A 21,111-nucleotide genomic window follows, 5' to 3' on the forward strand; every position below is an offset into this window, starting at 1 on the left:
CAAAGGCGAGTCCCCAGGCAACGCGGCCAATTTGATTGGCACAAGGCATGCAAGCTCCACCCCCCAGTCGTTCTTAGACTCCTTATTGGATGAGCAATGCAGCCAAGCAACACAGTTGGAGCCTCCCTCCTCCCTGGCCGGCAGGGAGGGAGGGAGAGGAGCTGCTTCCTTTGAAACCCGGGAAATTTAAGGGACATCATCAATAAGGGACAGCAGTGGGAAATGGCGCTGGGATAAGGGACTTTCCCGCCAAATAAGGGACAGTTGACAGCTATGGCAAGTTTATTGACCTCAATGCTGACCCCGGAGTGTAGGTCAGGGAGAAAGGATGACAGACTGCAGGGTGACTGCAGGACAGACCGCAGCAACAGGCAAGAGGGTGGAGAGAGAGAAAGAGAAAGATGAGAAAAGAGATAGATGAAAGAGAGGGAGAGGGAGGGAGAGGCACCTCCATAATGGATTGCCACAGCCATTCAGAAAAAAACCAAAGTTTGCTGTTTGACAGTAGAACAGACTCCCTCAGAAGGTGATGGCTCTTCCTTGGAGGTATCTAAGCAGAGGTTGGATGGTCCTCTGTCATGGATGTCTTAGTCGAGGTTCCTGCCTTACAGGGGGTTGGACTAGATGACCCTCGGGGTCCCTTCTGACTCTACACTTCCAGGAGTCTGGCTGCAGGGGGGCGGGTGAGCAGCCTGGCCTTTGAGCGCAGTGTCCTTTTACCGGGCGATGAGGCAGAACTGGTAGGGCCGAGGGATGCTCCCCAGCCCCGTGGACTCCGGTGTGATGTCAATGTCCTCGGGTTTCATCAAGGGCTTCAGCTTGAAGTTCTGCAGGATGGTGGTGAGGAAGATGAAGAGCTCCATGACAGCCAGGCTTTCTCCCAGGCACACCCGCTTCCCTGCAAAAGTGAGAAGGAAGAGGGACAGAAATGCCTCTGTGCCTTTGAGGGTCAGGCAAAGGAGGCTCTAATTAATCCCTCCTCGCTCGAAGCATGTCCAAAACTTAAATCCAATTTTTCATCTTAAGAAATGGAACTTGATTCGCTCGCGGAGACAGCATCCAGGAGAGCCAGACTCTCTCGGGGGCTTTCCATCCAATGCCCCCAGCCCCTCCTTCTTTCCGAATTTGGGGCTGGTTTGTTGGGCATCCACGGATGAGACTGTGTCTTTCCGTACCCCTGGGAAGATTTTGGGAGGCTGATTACTCCCATCTCAGCCTCTAATTGCCCCATGGGAGCCAGAGCGATGGAATTTTCAGCCATCTTCCGTGGCATCTCAAGTGGAAGTCGCTCTGACATCATTTGAAGGTGAGCTTAGGGATGGAGTCCCCAGGTTGCCCACAGTGTAGCAGACCTTCATAGGGAATAGAGGACCCTTTGGATCCCTTCCAAGGGGTGCTTAATCTCCCCTCTAGGTAAAGGTAAAGGGACCCCTGACCATTAGGTCCAGTCGTGGCCGACTCTGGGGTTGCGGCACTCATCTCGCTTTCTTGGCCGAGGGAGCCGGCATACAGCTTCTGGGTCATGTGGCCAGCATGACTAAACCACTTCTGGCGAACCAGAGCAGCGCACGGAAACGGAGTTTACCTTCCTGCCAGAGCAGTACCTATTTATCTACTTGCACTTTGTCATGCTTTCGAACTGCTAGGTTGGCAGGAGCAGGGACCGAGCAACGGGAGCTCACCCCGTCATGGGTATTCAAACCACCAACCTTCTGATCGGCAAGCCCTAGGCTCTGTGGTTTAACCCACAGCACCACCAGCGTCCTGCCTTAATAGCCATAGGCCTGGGTAAACAGACTGTTTTTGCCTGGAGCCAGGCGGGCCTCTCTGGGGAGAGCATTCCGCAAATGGGGAGCCACCACCGAAAAGGCCCATAAGAAGAGTGGACCAGATGCGGGGCTAGATGTTCCCTTCCAACTCTACAGTTCTGTGATTTTCGAGTGATCTTCCTGGGGAGGTTGTAGATTCTCCTTCCTTGGAGGTTTCAAAGCAGAGGCTGGGTGACCACCTGCCATGGATGCTTGAGTTGGGATTCCTGCACTGAATTGGGATTCCTCCCAATTCTACAGTTCCATGATTCTCAGAGCCTGATGGATCTGGCCAAAGGAGGTCCACCTAGCCGGGCATCCTGTTCTCACAGTGGCCACCAAGATGCCCTTGATGGGAAACCCACAGGCAGGAGCTGAACCCGTGTCCTGCCCTTACCTGCTGAGAAAGCCATGAAGGCATCATTCTTCTTGAACCGCCCGCTCTCGTCCAGGAAATGAGTCGGATCAAAGGAGGTTGGATTCTTGAAGTGCGTGGGATCAAACTGAGACGTGCAGATCAGGGGGATGATGTTGAGGTCCTGTGGGTTGGAGGAAGAGGAGCAGGAGGAAGGCATGGTTGAGAACCAAGGGCAATATATCCCTGGTAGACGGGTGTTGAGTAATGGGGGGGGGGGTTAGCTCTAGGAGCACCTGTGCTGCCTGCAGAAGGTCCCCATTTCCATCTCTGGGAGATGGAGAGCCACTGCTGCCCGCCAGTGTGGACAACACTGAAGTAGGTAGACCAGATGGTCCGACTCGCTGTGGCAGTCACTTACTATGTGTGAGTGACATACTGTATTTTTTGCTCCATAAGATGCACTTTTTTCTTCCAAAAAAGTAAGGGGAAATGTCTGTGTGTCTTATGGAGCGAATGTGTGGTCCCTGGAGCTGAATTGCCCAGGGGCAAAAAGCAGATCATGCTATTTTTTTGAAAAAGGGAAGTGGGTATTGAAACAAAGCCACTGACCTTTTTCCAATTGGGGGAGAGAGATAAGGGACGCTAGAGATAAAGGAGGCTGCCTGGGAGGGGGGAGGTAAAAGCCCATGCATCCTCAGGATTTTTGCATTGGTCACCCCAAATTCACCATCAGATCACATAGCATGTCCACGGCCACAGCATGAACCACAAAAATCACACACCCACTGTTGCCAGGGGCTGCAATGGTGCAAAAACGTGGCTACAAAGCACGGATCCACATGGATCCTCAGGATTTTTGCATTGGGCTACCCCAAACTCACCATCAAATCCTATGTCTGTGGCCACAGCATGAACCACAAAAATCATACATCCACTGTTTCGTTCAGAATATTTTTTTCCTTGTTTTCCTCCTCTAAAAACTAGGTGTGTCTTATGGTCAGGTGTGTCTTAGGGAGCGAAAAATACGGTACCTTCAGTCGAGGGAAAGCTCTTCTGAGCTTAGCTTGGTGTGGCACAATGGCGAGAATGGTGGGTTCTGACCTGGGGAACCTGGGTTCAAATCCCCACTCAGTCATGAAGCCTAGTAGTGACCTTGGTTGAGTCAGTCACCACCTCTTCGCCTTGACCTACCTCCCAGGGTTGTTGTATGGGTGAAATGCGGAGGGGGAGGAGAACCCTTTGCACCACCTTGAACTCTTTGGAAGAAAAAGCTGGCATAGGAATATCTCAAGGGCTGTCCCGTGGAAGAGGGAAGAAGCTTGTCTCCTCCTGCTCTGGAGGGTAGGACTCGAACCCACAGCTTCAAGGAGATTCCGACTCAACATATGGAGAAGCTTTTTGACGGAAAGAGCTCTTCAACAGTGGACTCTCCTTCCTTGGAGGTTTTCAAGCAGAGGTTGGATGTCCACCTGCCATGGATGCTTGAGTTGAGATTCCTGCATTGCGGGGGTTGGGGTTGGGCTAGATGACCTTTGGGTGTCCCTGCCACGATTCTATGAAATGCCCTGTTTCCAAGGCCACACCTTAATTTAAAAGGGAGCAGGTGTGGAGTGCCTTCTGCTAAAAGGATGCATGGCCAGGTCTTGCTCATCTAGGCTCAGAGGACAGAGATCTTCCTAGCAGGCTTCAGGACAGCAGCCCATCGGGTGTCAAGGCAGGGTGCTGCCAATGGGGCCCCTACAGAAGGAGACCTTTGCAGTCCCCCATGGGGTGCACTCCCCCCTTTCCCCACAAACCTTGGGGAGGGTGTATCCACGGAACTCGACATCTCGCGTGACGGTGTGGGGCACCGCCATGGGGACGATGTCGGCGTAGCGCTGGATCTCGTGGATGACGGCGTCCGTGTAGGGCATCCGGCTCCTGTCCTCCATGCAGGGGCTGCGGTTCACCCCGATGACCCGGTCAATCTCTTCGTGGAGCTTCTCTGCGGCAAGGAAGGAGGGCGGGGAAAGCTGTAAAGGGGTCCCAGATGCGGTGACGGACAGGGAAATGGGCCGTCGTGGTCTGCAAGGGGTTAACGACGGGAAGAGCCCGTGTGGAGGGTGGGTGGGTGGGAGCAGAAAGGGAGAGGGCGCAGGAGTTTGGGTAGGCGAATGCAGACGAAGTTGCCCAAGAACAGGCCCCCTTTGACCCACTGATTTCAATGAGCTTATTGAGCCTGATTCCAGCATGGCCCTGGGGGGTTGGGATGGATGACCCTTGGGGTCCCTTCCAACTCTGCAATTCTATGAGCCTATGAGGGTTCTAGCTCTTCCTTGGCATTTCTGTAGGTGAGACTTGGGCAGTTCAGAGCATCCTCAGACTGGACTAGAACAGGGGCCAGCAAACTTTTTCAGCAGCTGGCTGGTCCACTGTCCCTCAGACCTTGTGGGGGGGCTGGACTATATTTTTTGGGGGGGAAATGAACGAATTTCTATGCCCCACAAATACCCCAGAGATGCATTTTAAATAAAAGCACACATTCTAATGTAAAAACACCAGGCACTTTCGGGTTGCGCTCTCGTTACTTCCGGGTTTCGCCACTCGCGCATGCGCAGACGGTCAAAATGATGTCATGCGCATGCGCGGAATCGGTGAATAGCGGTCTGCGCATGCGCAGACACACAGTCGTGGGGTGCGTTCACTTCAGGATGTGAACGGGGCTCCGGAATCGATCTTGTTCGCATCCTGAGGTACCACTGTCGTTGTTGTTGTTGTGTTGTTGTTATCCATCCCTGGTGGGCAGGTTGGACTGCACCCCCCCGCCCCAAGGGCATTCCTGTGTGAGAGCAGAACAGGCCCCCTTTGCTTTTGGAAACTGACCTTCCACCTCAGGGTGCCTCATGAGAATTCGGAGCCCGTATCTCAAAGTCGAGCTGACCGTCTCCGTCCCGGCAAAGAAGAGGTTCACCGTGGTCTTCGACATGGTGTCCTCGTTGAAGTGTGTGTCCGGGTTGTTTTTTTCCTGCAACAGGGATATGGGAGGGGCTGAGAAACCTCGACAGCGTCAACGCAACTTGTGAAGAACACAGTGCAGGATCCCATTGTCTGACAAGGCCTCTCCGGGCATAACTTTCATTCTGCATCTGTGATGATTTGTGGCTATGATGATATTAGATAGATAATTTATTACGGTTGGATACCAGATTATAAAGGGACGCGGGTGGCGCTGTGGGTTAAACCACAGAGCCTAGGACTTGCCGATCAGAAGGTTGGTGGTTCGGATCCCCGCGACGGGGTGAGCTCCCGTTGCTCGGTCCCTGCTCCTGCCAACCTAGCAGTTCGAAAGCACGTCAAAAGTGCAAGTAGATAAATAGGTACCGCTCCGGCGGGAAGGTAAACGGTGTTTCCGTGCGCTGCTCTGGTTCGCCAGAAGCGGCTTAGTCATGCTGGCCACATGACCCGGAAGCTGTACGCCGGCTCCCTCCGCCAATAAAGCGAGATGAGTGCCGCAACCCCAAAGTCGGCCATGACTGGACCTAATGGTCAGGCGTCCCTTTACCTTTACATTTACCAGCTTATAAAACACACTTTTTTTTTCCATATAAGTTTTTATTAATTTGCTTCAAATAAAGGAATAACAAAGAATATATATAAATAATAAGATAACAAACAAGAAAAACAAGTAACCGACATTAAATACTTCACATCAAAGATTTTACATTACTTTCTCTTTTAGGACTTCCTTCAGCTTATCCGAAAATCATTCGTAGTTACAATTTAAGTTTACGCATTTCCTGGCTTATATTGACATTATATATCTCTCTTTCTTCTAATTCCTTTAGACAATAACTCTTACTCCTTCACAGTGCTTCTTTAAATCCCACTAACGTTGTTTGTCCCTCACTTACATAATCCAGGTAATCTACATATTTCCCCCAATCCTTAATGAACTTTTGGTCTCTTAAGTATCTAATCTTTCCTGTCAATTTATCCAACTCCGCGTAATCCAATAACTTCGATCTCCACTCGTCCACCCTTGGTATATCCTGCTGTTTCCATTTCTGGGCTAGAATTACCCTTGCTGCTGTAACCGCATAGTACACAAATTTATGGTCCTTCTTTTTTATTTCATTCCCTAATATCCCTAGCAGGAAGATTTCTGGTTTTTTTACCAGCTTATAAAACACACTTGGGGGGTACAACCCCAGAGGGAAGCCAAACATTTAAAACAATGTACAACAATAAATTTAAAATTTATAAATGTGATAAGCGTATAGACACGTAAAACTTTAAGATAAGCTACCGTAGAAAGATGACTCAGAGTCACCCATGGAACCGAGTTTGGAGATTTTCTTAACGAACTAGTTTGGGTTGGGGGATGGTCTGTGCCTACAGATCTGTACACAGAATCTGGCGATCATCCGGGTCATCTTTTGATCTTTGCCTAACAGGAAAAGGTCAAATTTTTGCTTTTCCGCGAGGTCAGCGAGCCTCACCAGCAAGGAATCAATGGTCTCACTACGTGCCTCTTCATAAAAGGGACATCTAAAGATGATGATATTGCTCATTATGCAAACGCACTTTCCACGTCACACTGTTAGCACCTGCAAAAGCACTTTGTTTCCGACCGGCGCACGAACCGTAGCTTCTTGCTGAAATCCTGCAACTTTTTACCCCACAAATCTTTCGCTTTATTTTTGGGGTCCTGCTCTTGTCGTGCTACAGCACAAGAGTTGCCCCTCCGGGTGGCAATAGTCTGGGAACAGTTGGTCCCTTACCTTTCCCGCCCCGACCTGGCCACAGTGATCCATGCGACGGCCACCTCCAGGCTTGACTACTGTAACTCGCTCTACGCGGGGCTGCCCTTGAAGCTGTCCCACAAACTCCAGCGGGTGCAGAATGCTGCAGCGAGGCTCCTCACAGGGTCCCTGCCATGGGAGCATATTCACCCAGTGCTTTTCCAACTGCACTGGCTCCCAGTGGAGTACAGGGTCAGGTTTAAGGTGCTGGTTTTGACCTTTAAAGCCCTTCATGGCCTAGGACCCTCGTACCTACGGGACCGCCTCTCCCGGTATGCCCCACGGAGGACCTTAAGGTCCATAAACAGCAACACCCTAGAGTTCCTGGGCCCTAAGGAAGTCAGATTACCTCAACCAGAGCCAGGGCCTTTTCAGTGATGGTTCCGGCCTGGTGGAACGCTCGTGTCTCCTGAGACTAGGGCCCTGCGGGATCTGATTTCTTTCCGCAGGGCCTGCAAGACAGAGTTGTTCCTCCTGGCCTTTGACTTAGAACCAATTTGATCCCCTTCCCCTCTTTCCCTTTTCCTTTCTCCTTCTGTGATGGAGCCTCGTAGGACCAGTCTGAATAGTTGGCCTTGGTGAAGATTTGACGTTTTCATCCCCCAAAAGTTTTTGATTTGAGTTTCTACTGAAATTTTAATGCATTTTAATGTTGTATTTTAATCTTGTTTTTAAGTTGTATTTTAATCAATTGTTTTATACCTGGTGTTAGCCAGGATTTGTAAGATCTCAATATTTTAGTGTGGCAGCACCTGCACTTTGGAACTCCCTGCCACTTGATACCAAGCAGGCGCCTTCGCCATCCTTTTTTCGCCGTCCTACTTTTAAACAAACCTACCCAGATGCTTAGAAAGTTTGCGCGTGTCTTAATCTATTTTTAGTCAATTGCTATTTTTACTTTCCAAAAGAAATTCCTGATTTTTTTCCTTACTGATCATCTTATAGTTTTATCTTTTTTTGGTAGACCACTTTGAGGTTGTTGCTGCTGCTTTACAGTTGAGTGGTATATAAATTAGGTTGTCAGGGAACTGTCATCTGAGACGAAGGAGGTGAAAGGGCTCATGGAGGGTGAGAGAGACCACTCAGCGGAGGAGGGGACCAGCAGGGGGAGAAGTGGAGTTACAAGGGAAAGTGAGTCGGAGGGAGAGCTCAGAGATACTTCAAGCGGGAACAGTGGAGAGGTTTCAGGACCTCCCGTAGGCACACCCACTCCTCGGCGGAAACTGTCACGCCGAGAGTCCAGAAGACGCGTTTCCGTCAAGGAGCTTTTATGCTGGAAGAAGTTCCGTAAACGCCCACTGTCCGATTCAACGAGCGATTGATGGAGCCATGCTTAAGGAGCTCCATCACAGACAGAGGTTTGGGAACTTAGCCAAACTCTGAGGGATCAGGATTTTACGCACAAGCAGCTCACCATCCCATCACATAGGTGAAGTAAAATAGCTAAACTGTAGTCGGTTGAGAAACCACTGTTACAGAAGCCTCCTCCTGCTCACAAAACTGGAATTTTCCTGGCTTCCTGGCAAAGAGGTAAGGGAACTGGAATTAATGGCAGCTCCGCGGGATGCAGAGGATACCTGCTGGATTTTGATGAGGAAGCAGTCGATGAAATCCCGGGGGTTGTTGACGTCCAGTGTTTGCCGGTTCATCTCCAGCCGCTCACCTACAAACTTGGCCAGCTTCAGGTAGTTTTTGTAGATCTGGCGGTGAGGCCCAGGGACGTACTTCATGATCTTTGGGAAGCTGAAGAGCATCTAATAATAATAATAATAATAATAATAATAATAATAATAATTTTTTTATTTATACCCCGGCCTTCCCGGTTCAAAAACTCAGGGGGCTCAGGGGGGCTAACAACAAATTTAAAACACTTAATTATAAAAACAGCATAAAATACAGTATAAAAACATGAATGACAATACAATTCAAAAATCAATTTGATAATCCCCAGGGCTAGCTGGCTGAATTGGTCCTACTTGGGCCAGCGAGGAGGCCAGGGGAGAATTAGCTGTGGGGTCTCAGAGCAGGTGATCTTCACGAAAGGGGAGGGGGGAGGGAAGAGAAGGCAAATAAAAGATCAGGCTGAATTCAAATTAAAGGCCAGGTGGAATAGCTCTGTCTTACAGGCCCTGCGGAAGGAGGTTAAATCCTGCAGGGCCCTGGTCTCATGGGACAGAGCATTCCACCAGGTGGGAGCCATCACTGAGAAGGCCCTGTCCCTGGTGGAGGAAAGTCTGACTTCCTTAGGGCCCGGGACCTCTAAACTATGGTTATTCATGGACCTTAAGGTCCTCTGCGGGGCAGACCAGGAGAGGCGGTCCCGTAAATACAAGGGCCCTAAGAAGAGCCCTAGAAGAGGAGAAGAAGACCCCAGTTTACGCACACCGCCCAGTGCATTCCCCAATCTTTTGATTGTGCCCATAAGAGGAGCCAGGAGAGCCAGGCTGCTGTTTCCGACCAAAGGCCCACCTCGTCTAACTAACACCCTCCAGCCCCAGTTCCCCTTCTCCCCATAGGTGTCAACTTACAGATTTGAAAATAAGGGACCAGCAGCCTCGAAAGTAAGGGATCAGCAGCCAAAATAAGGGATTTTCAGAGCACAGGTATGTTCAACTTCTGAGCCCCTCCGAGCCAAAGGCAGAAAGCCCAGCTAGCAGCCAAACGAAGCCTCAAGCGGTGGTTCCCACAGTGCAGCAACCCAGCAAAGGGATGCAGCAAGGAAAACCACCGTCACCTCTCCGCTGGGAAGCGCTGAGCAAAGGCGAGTCCCCAGGCAACACAGCCGATTTGATCGGCACAAGGCATGCAAGCTCCACCCCCCAGTCGTTCTTAGACTCCTTATTGGGTGAGCAACGCAGCCAAGCAACACAGTTGGAGCCTCCCTCCTCCCTGGCCGGCAGGGAGGGAGGGAGAGGAGCTGCTTCCTTTGAAACCCGGGAAATTTAAGGGACATCATCAATAAGGGACAGCAGCGGGACACGGCGCTGGGATAAGGGACTTTCCCGCCAAATAAGGGACGGTTGACAGCTATGCTTTCCTCCCGCTGGCTTGGGCTCACCTGTCCCCAGGTGGAGCTCATGAGCTTCCAGTTGCTGTTGATGAGGTCCAGCAACATGAGGAATTTCTTGTCCGTGTATTCAAAGCGGTCCCCGAAAACTAAGGTGCAGATGATGTTGGAGCCGGCGCAACTCAGGAAGAAGGTGGGGTCAAAGGGTTTGCCTGGGAATAAAGCAAGATGGAGCAGATCTATTGTTTTCAAAAGTACCTTTCACAGACTTCTAGTAACAGTGCCAACAGCCACCCTTCTCTTTTAAATGGACTACCTTGGAAGGTGGTGGACTCTCCTCCGATGGAGGCCAACTCTCAGGGATTTTTTAGCCGTGATTCCTGCATTGAAGGGGGTTTGGCTAGATGACCCCTGGGGAGCCCTCTTACAGGTCTATGATTCCCACCTCTTGCTCTCCTGATGTTTACAGATGTTTACAGTTTCTACAATGGCTGTGCTAGCCTGGGTTGATGGGCTTTGTAGCCCAAGACATCCAGAGAGCAACAGGTTTGTGAAGACTGAAATGGAATAATAATAATAATAATAATAATAATAATAATACTTATTTTATTTATTATTTATACCCCGCCCATCTGGATATCCCTAAACTAAGGTTTCGTTATGCAAGAAGGGCTCTTTTTATCTAACACCCGCCCCTCCAGATTGTACAGTGGTACCTCTGGATGCGAACGGGATCCGTTCCGGAGCCCCGTTCTCATCCTGAGTAGAACGTAACATGTGACTGTGCGTCAGTGCATGCGCGGGTCGCGTTTTGCCACTTCCACGCATGCATGTGACGTCATTTTGAGCGTCTGCGCATGTGTGAGCGGCGAAACCCGGAAGTAATGTGCTCCGTTACTTCCGGGTCTCCGTGGAGCGTAACTTGAAAACGCTCAACCTGAAGCATATTTAACCCGAGGCATGACTGTATGAGCTAAGGCCACCTGTCATGGATTCCTTAGTTGAGATTCCTGCATTGGAGGGGGTTGGACTAAATGACCCCTGGGTGTCCCTTCCTGCTCTATAATCCTATGATTTCATCATAATTTAAATCACAGGAAGTCTTTTCATCAGTTTGCTTTCAGTAGGGGGAAAGAGCCCAACATTACTGAAGAAGAAGAGGAGGAAGAGTTTGGATTTGATATCCCGCTTTATCACTACCCGAAGGAGTCTCAAAGCGGCTAACATTCTCCTTTCCCTTCCTCCCCCACAACAAACACTCTGTAAACTGAGTGGGGCTGAGAGACTTCAGAGAAGTGTGACTGGCCCAAGGTCACCCAGCAGCTGCATGTGGAGGAGCGGGGAATTGAACCCAGTTCACCAGATTACAAGTCCACCACTCTAACCACTACACCACACTGGCTCTGAAGGATCCAATAATGGGAGGATCCAATAATGAACACACTCCTTTATTTTCTGTTTCTTTTCTCTCTCTTGGACCAGATTTTATTATAATAATATTTATTTATGCATTTGTATCCCAGCTTTCCGTCCGAGGAGCTCGAGGTGAGGTATACACGGCTCTCTTCCTCGTTTAACTCCCACAACAACCCTCTTCCAGAAAATGTTGGGAAATTGGTGGAGCAAATCCCTTTCCCCCCTTCCACTTCCCCTGGGCAGCCCCTTCCCCACCAACCTTCAGTTTTGTGGAACTCAGCCACCAGGAACTGAGCCTCTTCCTTGATCCGCTCCTCAATGGATCTCTTCCCCATCCCAAAGTTCTTGAAGGTGCTGATGGCAAACCTGCGCAGCTGCCTCCAGCGCTCTCCAGTGCCGTACACGATCCCTGAGGGAAAAGCAAAGGATAAGCCCAGGGCCAGTGGCATGAACCCCCAGTGAAAAACCCCTAACCCAGTCGTTCCGTTACTTTTTCAAGCCCACAGCCTCCTTGGTCCCAGAAACTCATCCCCAGCATATCCACCCTACTCTGTCGAAAGCCTTATTCAAAATAGTGGTCTACACAGCCCACTAAGGGAGATAATGATCCATTAACATTCAAAACAGTCTCAATTGCTTGCACTCTTATTTAAATTCCAGCTAAAACTATTTAGTGGATTTAACAAAAAATGATGAACTTGATACAGGCTTTTCAATGATACAGGCTTTTCAAAGTCTGACAGTCATTTAACCAATTCATTTAACGCTTTTTTAGGGATATCCGAATCTGTGATTCCTAGTAGGTAAGCTTCTGGTTTTTTGCTGAAAGATATTTTAAACATTTTTTTCCAATTCCGTTCCTATGTCTGATCCTTTTTCAAAGCCATCCAACTTGGTGGCCACCCCTGCATCCTGTGGCAATGGGTTCTGTAGTTTAACGCTGTTGCTGCGTGACTTTCTTGTACGTGTACTGAACCTTGTAACATTTAACTTCACCGGATGCCCACGAATCCTAGTGTTACCAGAGAGGGAGGAAAGCCTTTTCTCTACCCACTTTATCCATGCCAGACATCATTTTATAGCCAGCTATGGTGGCGCTGCGGTCTAAACCACTGAGCCTCTTGAGCTTGAGCTTGTTGGGATACTGCCAGGGAGATAAAGTCCATCATGACTCCACGTTGTCTACGGACGTCCATCCATCTCTCGTAGACACGCAGTATCAGCAATTAGTGACACAAGCTCCAGAAATAGATTGCCACATTCCTGGGCTGATGCACGCTCTATCAGCAGAATTCACACAGCGAAAGATGCACAGCAGGAGAGCATTTTTCCAAGTTTATTCAGCGTTGATCAGAACAAAGAAAAATATGACTGCCTGCTTGCGTGTTCAGGCAAAAAGAGAAACGAAAGCAATAGAGAACATAAACTTCCTGTGAACAGGAAATACGCAGACTCTGTGACTCACAAAGCCTGCTCCCTTTTAAGGTGGAACGGAAATATCCTAACACGGTTCAAATCCCCACGACGGGGCGAGCTCCCATTGCTCTGTCCCAGCTCCTGCCTGCCTAGCAGTTCAAAAGCATACCGGTGCAAGTTGATATAGTGGTACCTCTAGTTACGGACTCGATCCATTCCGGGGTACCGTTTGCACCCCAAAAAGTCTGCAACTAGAGCGCACGTGCGTGGTGCCATAGAGCGCTTCTGCGCATGCATGAGGTGCACAGAGCGCTTCTGTGCATGCGCGCGGGGCGAAACCTGGAAGTATACACTTCCGGGTTTGCAGCCTTCGTATCCTGAAAAAACACAGCTGGAGACTGACGTAACAAGAGGTACGACTATAAATAGGTACTGCTGCAGCGGGAAAGTAAACGGTGTTTCCATGCGCTCTGGCACTCGTCACGGTCCTCCGTTTAGTCATGCTGGTCACATGACCCGGAAAACTGTCTATGGACAAACGCCAGCTCCCTCGGCCTGAAAGCGAGATGAGCGCTACAACCCCACAGTCGCCTTTGACTGGACTTAACCGTCCAGGGGTCCTCTAACTTTACCTTTTTATCATATAGCCTCTGACTTGCCTTTCCATTGGGAGGCCAGCTTTCCAATACCTGGTTTGAAGTCACTTAAAAAGGTAAAGGTAAAGGGACCCCTGACCATTAGGTCCAGTCGTGGCCGACTCTGGGGTTGCGGTGCTCATCTCGCTTTATTAGCCGAGGGAGCCGGAGTACAGCTTCCGGGTCATGTGGCCAGCATGACTAAGCCGCTTCTGGCGAACCAGAGCAGTGCATGGAAACACCGTTTACCTTCCCGCTGGAGCGGTACCTATTTATCTACTTGCACTTTGATGTGCTTTCAAACTGATAGGTTGGCAGGAGCAGGGACCGAGCAACAGGAGCTCACCCCGTCGTGGGGATTCGAACCAGCGACCGTCCTAGGCTCTGTGGTTTAACCCACAGCGCCACCCGCATCCCTTAAAGTCACTTAGCAGGAGTCTTAAACCACCACTTCCGGAGCTCCCCTGCTGCCCCCTTGCCTCTTAGCACCCCCTCGGTAATCTCACCCCCTACTTGGGGAGCTGCTGCAACGCTTCCTTTTCAAAATCAGCACCCCCCCATTTCCTCACCGTTCCCTTTGCTCCACATCTGGACGGCAGGGAAGTCTCCTCGGCCGCTGAACTCCTCTGCCTTGTCAATCAAAGCCTCCTTGAGCACCTGGTAGCCAGAGAGGACCACGCAAGGCCGGGAGCCCAGGTGGAAGGTGTACATTGGCCCGTAGGTCTTGCTAAGCTGCAAAGAGGAGAAGGAAGCAGGAAGTTGTTTAGGATAGGGTCGCCACATTTCCAAAAGCGAAAATCTGGACACAAAAGATGTTGAGCTTTTCTTAATTTTGCCTAAAGTTGTTGAGCTTTTTGGTTTGCAAACTTTCAAAAAAAATATGAAGTTTTTGAGCTATTTTTAAGGAAATTTGCCAAAATCCACACTGCTGATAACATCTTAAAAAGCAGAGACATCACCTTGCCAACAAAGGTCTGTATAGTTAAAGCTATGGTTTTCCCAGTCGTGATGTATGGAAGTGAGAGCTGGACCATAAAGAAGGCTGATTGCCGAAGAATGGATGCTTTTGAATTCTGGTGCTGGAGGAGACTCTTGAGAGTCCCATGGACTGCCAGAAGATCAAACCTCTCCATTCTGAAGGAAATCAGCCCTGAGTGCTCACTGGAAGGACAGATCCTGAAGCTGAGGCTCCAAGACTTTGGCCACCTCATGAGAAGAGAAGACTCCCTGGAAAAGACCCTGATGTTGGGAAAGATGGAGGGCACAAGGAGAAGGGGACGACAGAGGACGAGATGGCGGGACAGTGTTCTCAAAGCCACCAGCATGAGTTTGACCCAACTGCGGGAGGCAGCGGAAGACAGGAGTGCCTGGCGTGCTCTGGTCCAGGGGGTTGCGAAGAGTCGGACACGACTAAACGAATAAACAGCAACAACAACAATGGACACTGCTGACATGGGTTGCCATACATCTGGGTTTTCCTGGACATTTCAGCATTTTCCGCCTGGACACTGTTTCCTATGGCTCTATCTGGGAAATTCTGGTTGTATGGCAGCCCTGATTTAGGACAGCCGTGGCTTCATCTTCTGGGTCTTCTTGGGGCAAGAGGAGAGTAACAGAAACCAAAAACCACCCTTAAAACCTGTTTCTTAGGGAAAGCTCCTTGAAATTACACCATACCTAGCATTACAGTCCTTTGCAAATGTAACAAAAATGCTTTCTTCTCTATTGCCTAATAGCCTGAGAGGTTGAGATAAACTTGCTACATATGATCACTTATGGTGGGAATGTAGATCGGTGCGAGAAATTTGGAATTTAATTTTGATGGGAATGATGAATATTACTAAACAGACCATTTCTTGTTGTCCAAAATTAATACAAAATATTTTTTGATGATACCAATATATTGTCAAAATAATTCATCTTATGCATGATCTTGGCAGCTTAATGGAAAGCAGCCCCAAGATGTCCCTCATAGGGGAAAATATGCATAATTTGAGGTTTTGACAAGGCCTGGGACCTCCAAATGGTTTTTATGTGACTTGGCATTGTTTTATTGCATATACACCAGAGGCATCATTTTCAAGACAGCTCTTGTCACAAGCCTAGCAAACCTGGAACTACATTCGATGATCACACTGATATTTTATATTTGGATTTCGTTGTTTTAATCCATGTGCAAATGTACTCATTATGTGTGACTATTTAATAGTTTTGTTTTTCATCTTGTCATTTTCATTTGCTGTTATAACTGTTCTTTCTGTTTTATGTACATTATGAATATATTATATATATATATATATATATATATATATATATATATATATATATATTCAAATCGCTAATCCAGCCTTCCACAGCCTGGTTTCACTCCACATCAGCATGCTTAAAAAATATAAAGAAATATAAAGAAAATACCTGCTGAAAATCCTTCAGCATTTTACTGCAAATTTAATTTCTCCTACTGTGGACATTTTTGCAGTTCTACCTAATAAGCACAATTTGGCAATGCAATTTCCCCTAATGCAATGCACCTGCGCATGTCATTTGCACTATTATTTGCCTTTTAGCATACACTTCACCCTCTGTCCCCAGACATGCATTTTTTTGCACCCATTGCTCGGCCAGGGAACATCACTGCAAAATTCAGAGAAGTGCAAATTTCAGAGGACAGCCGTGATTCGGTTCATAGCTTGTTCTGGAAAGCACAGATCTGGAAGTTTCATCTTTAAATGTGATCGAATAAAATTCCTCCCCACCCCACCCCTTTTGTTGTTGTTGTTGTTTAGTCGTTTAGTCGTGTCCGACTCTTCGTGACCCCCTGGACCAGAGCACGCCAGGCACTTCTGTCTTCCACTGCCTCCCGCAGTTTAGTCAGACTCATGTTTGTAGCTTCGAGAACACTGTCCAACCATCTTGTCCTCTGTCGTCCCCTTCTCCTTGTGCCCTCCATCTTTCCCAACATCAGGGTCTTTTGCAGGGAGTCTTCTCTTCTCATGAGGTGGCCAAAGTCTTGGAGCCTCAGCTTCAGGATCTGTCCTTCCAGTGAGCACTCAGGGCTGATTTCCTTCAGAATGGAGAGGTTGGATCTTCTTGCAGTCCATGGGACTCTCAAGAGTCTCCTCCAGCACCATAATTCAAAAGCATCAATTCTTCGACGATCAGCCTTCTTTATGGTCCAGCTCTCACTTCCATACATCACTACTGGGAAAACCATAGCTTTTACTATACGGACCTTTGTTGCCGACACTTAAATGCTTGCATATTAACTGCTGACTAGTTTTACCGCTGAGACAAACTACACACAAAAGCATGACACTTGGCCGGTTTTAAATTTGTGGAGCTAGAAAGTCCCAGGTCCTCTTTCTCTGGGCTCCTCCAGACATGCTCTTGTGCTGCATTTTTATAATAATAATAATAATAATAATAATAATAATAATAATAATAATTTATTATTTGTACCCCGCCCATCTGACTGGGTTTCCCCAGCCACTCTGGGCGGCTTCCACAAAGACCAAAAATACACTAATATGTCATACATTAAAAAACTTCCCTGAACAGGGCTGCCTTAAGATGTCTTCTGAATGTCAGGTAGTTGTTAATCTTTTTGACATCTGATGGGAGGGCGTTCCACAGGGCGGGCGCCACCACCAAGAAGGCCCTCTGCCTGGTTCCCTGTAGCTTTGCTTCTCGCAATGAGGGAACCGCCAGAAGGCCCTCGGAGCTGGACCTCAGTGTCCGGGCTGAATGATGGGAATGGAGACACTTTAAAGGTCAACACCAACACTTTGAATTGTGCTCAGAAATGTACTGGGAGCCAATGTAGGTCTTTCAATGTAGGTTATGTGGTCTCGGCGGCTGCTTCCAGTCCCCAGTCTAGCTGCCGCATTCTGGATTAGTTGTAGTTTCTGGGTTACCTTCAAAGGTAGCCCCACGTATAGCACATTGCAGTAGTCCAAGCGGGAGATAACTAGAGCATGCACCACTCTGGCGAGACAGTCTGCGGGCAGGGAGGGTCTCAGCCTGCATACTAGGTGGAGCTGGTAGACAGCTGCCCTGGATATAGAATTGACCTGCGCCTCCATGGACAGCTCTGAGTCCAGAATGACTCCCAGGTCGCGCACCTGGTCCTTCAGGGGCACAGTTACCCTATTCAGGATCAGGGAGTCCTCCACACCAGCCCGCCCCCTGTCCCCCAAAAACAGTACTTCTGTCTTGTCAGGATTCAACCCCAATCCATTAGTCACCATCCATCCTCCAACCGCCACTCACACAGGACCTGCACTGCCTTCACTGGTTCTGATATGGCACAAATCTGAGTTTCAAAGTTCCATGTCAGAGTGTTTTTTGGATTTTTTTGCCACCCATTTCAGCTGTGAAAACCCACCAACCCACGGAAAACTGGAATTGCCATTTGTTTCTGTTCATCGTTAAAGAGCAGGTTTTCCTAGGCTGTGCCTAGAAAGTGCAGGGCAAAAGGTAACGATGGGGAAGTCCTCTGTCTCGCTCCCCTCCTTGTCCTACAGGCAGAAAGCCGAGCCTTACAGCTTCTCCCTTTCCCCATTCTCCCCCTGGGCTAAGACCCCAAAGTTGGTCCCCGTGCAATGCAGAAAAAGAGGGTGCCCCCTTCGACGGGAAACCTGAGCCTCTTCCAACTCCAGCCTCTTCTTGCTTGAACTGAATGGCAACTGAGGCAGAAAGAGCTCATTTTCAAATACTGGGGCTCAAGACTGCTTAAAATTATTATTATTATTATTATTATTATTATTATTATTATTATCATTAAAATCTGTATACCACCCTATACCTATAGATCGCAGGGCACTCAACAACATAAGATTACAATATATAAAGATGAACTGAACAACAACAACCTCAGCAGCAACAACAAACCCTAGTCCCTAGCACCCAAGGAGCGGCTACTAGCTCTGAAGATCATACAGCGACCGAATGATGCTTTGTGCATGGCCAGAGGAACTTTCGTTGCCATTTCTCAGTTTCTCTGGCTGAAGCCCCCTTTTATGCTTCTTCTGCCCTCAAAATCCTGGCACTGTAGGTGAGGATATAAACAGAAAGGATTGTAAGTTATTTTTATATGCAGCGACGGCAGCAAGAATATTATTGGCACAAAAGTGGAAGCAAGAAGAATTATCGACGAAAGATGAATGGAGAACGAAATTGATGGACTATGCAGAATTAGATACACTAACAGGAAGGATTCGAAACCTGCGAGATCAGAGATTCTCAGAAGACTGGAGTAAATTTACAGACCATTTGGAAAGTAATTGTGATGGACAGATTATGCTAGTAGGTTTGCAAGATGTTTCGTAAGGTGAATTATTTGAAATATTGCAAAAAAAGACAATGAGGAGAATTATTAGTTAAAGATAATTAAAGGTAATATGAAATTAAGAAATGCATAGTAAGTGATCAGAACAGAAAATCATCAGAGGCGTTGACGGAAGTAAAAAAAAAATTGTATAAGATGTGAAGTTCTGTTGTATGAATGTTAATTAATATGTTAAAAATGAATAAAAATATATTTTAAAAAAAGAAGAACCCAAATCCATCCCGCTTTCATGCCTGATGTGGAAATTGTGAAATTACACCCCGACCCCCCAACATGGCTGCCGTGGTCTCACTTCTTTCAGGGAATTTATCAGCTCCTTGATGTCCACTTGGTGCATGTTTCCGATGAAGGGGAGTGGGGCTGGCCCCGGAGGAAGGGTCCCGAATTTCTTTCTCGACGAGAAGTGGAGGAAGAGGAGGCACGAGACGACCATGGCCAGGAGGATGCCAAAGACCCCGCCAAAATCTATCCTGGAGAGGAAGAGCTCCATTTCGCCGTCTGCGGTCTGCAGAGTCGCAGTGTCTGCGATTTCGCCTGGAGGGGGATTGTTATATAGATGCCCGAGAGACCAGCTTCTAACTGGCTGGAACAAGCTCCCCTTGGCAAACAATGCCTGCCCTCAGCTGTCATTTGCTAACCTCATGTTTGCCGTTGGAGGAATCTTTCTGGCAGAGACGCGGAATGAAAACAAGCTGGTTCTGCTTAGCCGTCAATGAAGACCAGATGTAGGCCCATTTTGCTCTGTGATCAGTGGCTTGAGAAACAGCATATATACAACGGTAACCAAATCTAACCTCTTATTTCTTATGAAATGCCGCATTTTCATACCTAAGAACATAAGATGCTGCATTTTAATGTTGTACTTTAATCTTGTTTTTAAGTTGTATTTTAATCAATTGTTTTATACTTGGTGATACTTTCTTGGGCTCCATGATCACTGCAGATGGTGACAGCAGCCACGAAATTAAAAGACGCCTGCTTCTTGGGAGGAAAGCAATGACAAACCTACACAGCATCTTAAAAAGTAGAGACATCATCTTGCCAACAAAGGTCCGTATAGTAAAAGCTATGGTTTTCCCAGTAGTGATGTATGGAAATCAGAGCTGGACCATAAAGAAGGCTGATCGCCGAAGAATGGATGCTTTTGAATTCTGGTGCTGGAGGAGACTCTTGAGAGTCCCATGGACTGCAAGAAAATCAAACCTCTCCGTTCTGAAGGAAATCAGCCCTGAGTGCTCACTGCAAGGACAGATCCTGAAGCTGAGGCTCCAAGACTTTGGCCACCTCATGAGAAGAGAAGACTCCCTGGAAAAGACCCTGATGTTGGGAAAGATGGAGGGCACAAGGAGAAGGGGACGACAGAGGAGGAGATGGTGGGACAGTGTTCTCGAAGCTAGCAGCATGAGTCTGACCAAACTGCGGGAGGCAGTGGAAGACAGGAGTGCCTGGTGTGTTCTGGTCCAGGGGGTCACGAAGAGGCGGACACGACTAAACAACTAAACAACAACAACATACTTGGTGATAGCCACCCTGAGCCCGGCTTGGCTGGCGAGGGCGGGGTATAAATGATTAATAATAATAACAATAATGAAACTAATAATAATTACAGTGGTACCTCGGGTTACATATGCTTCAGGTTACATACGCTTCAGGTTACACACTCTGCTAACCCAGAAATAGTGCTTCAGGTTAACAACTTTGCTTCAGGATGAGAACAGAAATCGTGCTCCGGCACTGCAGCGGCAGCAAGAGGCCCCATTAGCTAAAGTGGTGCTTCAGGTTAAGAACAGTTTCAGGTTAAGAACGGACCTCCAGAACAAATTAAGTACTTAACCCGAGGTACCACTGTATTATTATTATTAGAAGGGATTGCTGGATCAAGCCAATGGCCCATCTAAGGCCAGCATCCTGTTTCCGCAGTGGCCAAATACCTCTAAGAATCTAGGAATCTAGATAAACTGCCTCGGGACCTGGAGGTGCCATAAGAAGAGCCTGCCTGTTGGATCAGGCCAAAGATTTTTCATTCAGTCCGGAATCCTGTTCTCACAGTGGCCAACCAGATGCTCATTATGGGAAACCCACAATCAGGATTTGAGTGGAAGAGCTTAGCCATTGTTGCTAACAACCATTGATGACAGCCCTCTTCTTTGTAAATGTAGGAATTTGTCTTCAATGCCCGTGGATCAATCTTTGGGATGGGCTTTAATGATACAGTGGTACCTCGGTTTAAGAACTTAATTCGTTCCGGAGGTCTGTTCTTAACCTGAAACTGTTCTTAACCTGAAGCACCACTTTAGCTAATGGGGCCTCCTGTTGCCGCTATGCCGCCGGAGCACAATTTCT

At 48.2% G+C, this 21,111-nt stretch overlaps 2 protein-coding genes across 2 annotated transcripts in view; both read right to left on the bottom strand.

Moving 5' to 3' along the window:
• Nucleotides 1-21,111, bottom strand: part of LOC310768730 (cytochrome P450 2F3-like) — a 182,172-nt gene that overhangs the window by 141,473 nt on the left and 19,588 nt on the right. The window lies entirely within an intron of this gene.
• LOC310768744 (cytochrome P450 2F3-like) lies at nucleotides 265-19,301 on the bottom strand. Its single transcript, XM_083627481.1, has 9 exons — nucleotides 19,061-19,301; nucleotides 13,991-14,153; nucleotides 11,630-11,779; nucleotides 10,006-10,166; nucleotides 8,525-8,701; nucleotides 5,029-5,170; nucleotides 3,963-4,150; nucleotides 2,206-2,347; nucleotides 265-898 (listed from the first exon to the last, which is right to left on the bottom strand). Exons 1-9 carry the CDS (start codon nucleotides 19,256-19,258, stop codon nucleotides 717-719), a joined length of 1,503 nt encoding a protein of 500 aa, XP_083483607.1. The 5' UTR covers nucleotides 19,259-19,301; the 3' UTR covers nucleotides 265-716.

The sequence above is a fragment of the Podarcis filfolensis genome, assembly GCF_964270895.1.
Source record: "Podarcis filfolensis genome assembly, chromosome: 8".
Lineage (NCBI taxonomy): Eukaryota > Metazoa > Chordata > Lepidosauria > Squamata > Lacertidae > Podarcis > Podarcis filfolensis.

Excerpts from the sequence above, each read along its gene's own strand:
- LOC310768744 (XM_083627481.1), bottom strand. The coding sequence starts at position 19,258 with ATGGAGCTCTTCCTCTCCAGGATAGATTTTGGCGGGGTCTTTGGCATC. Across the intron at positions 11,780-13,990 it reads GATGTGGAGCAAAGGGAACG|GGATCGTGTACGGCACTGGA; the intron begins GTGAGGAAATGG and ends CTTTTCCCTCAG. Across the intron at positions 899-2,205 it reads CTTCATGGCTTTCTCAGCAG|GGAAGCGGGTGTGCCTGGGA; the intron begins GTAAGGGCAGGA and ends TCACTTTTGCAG.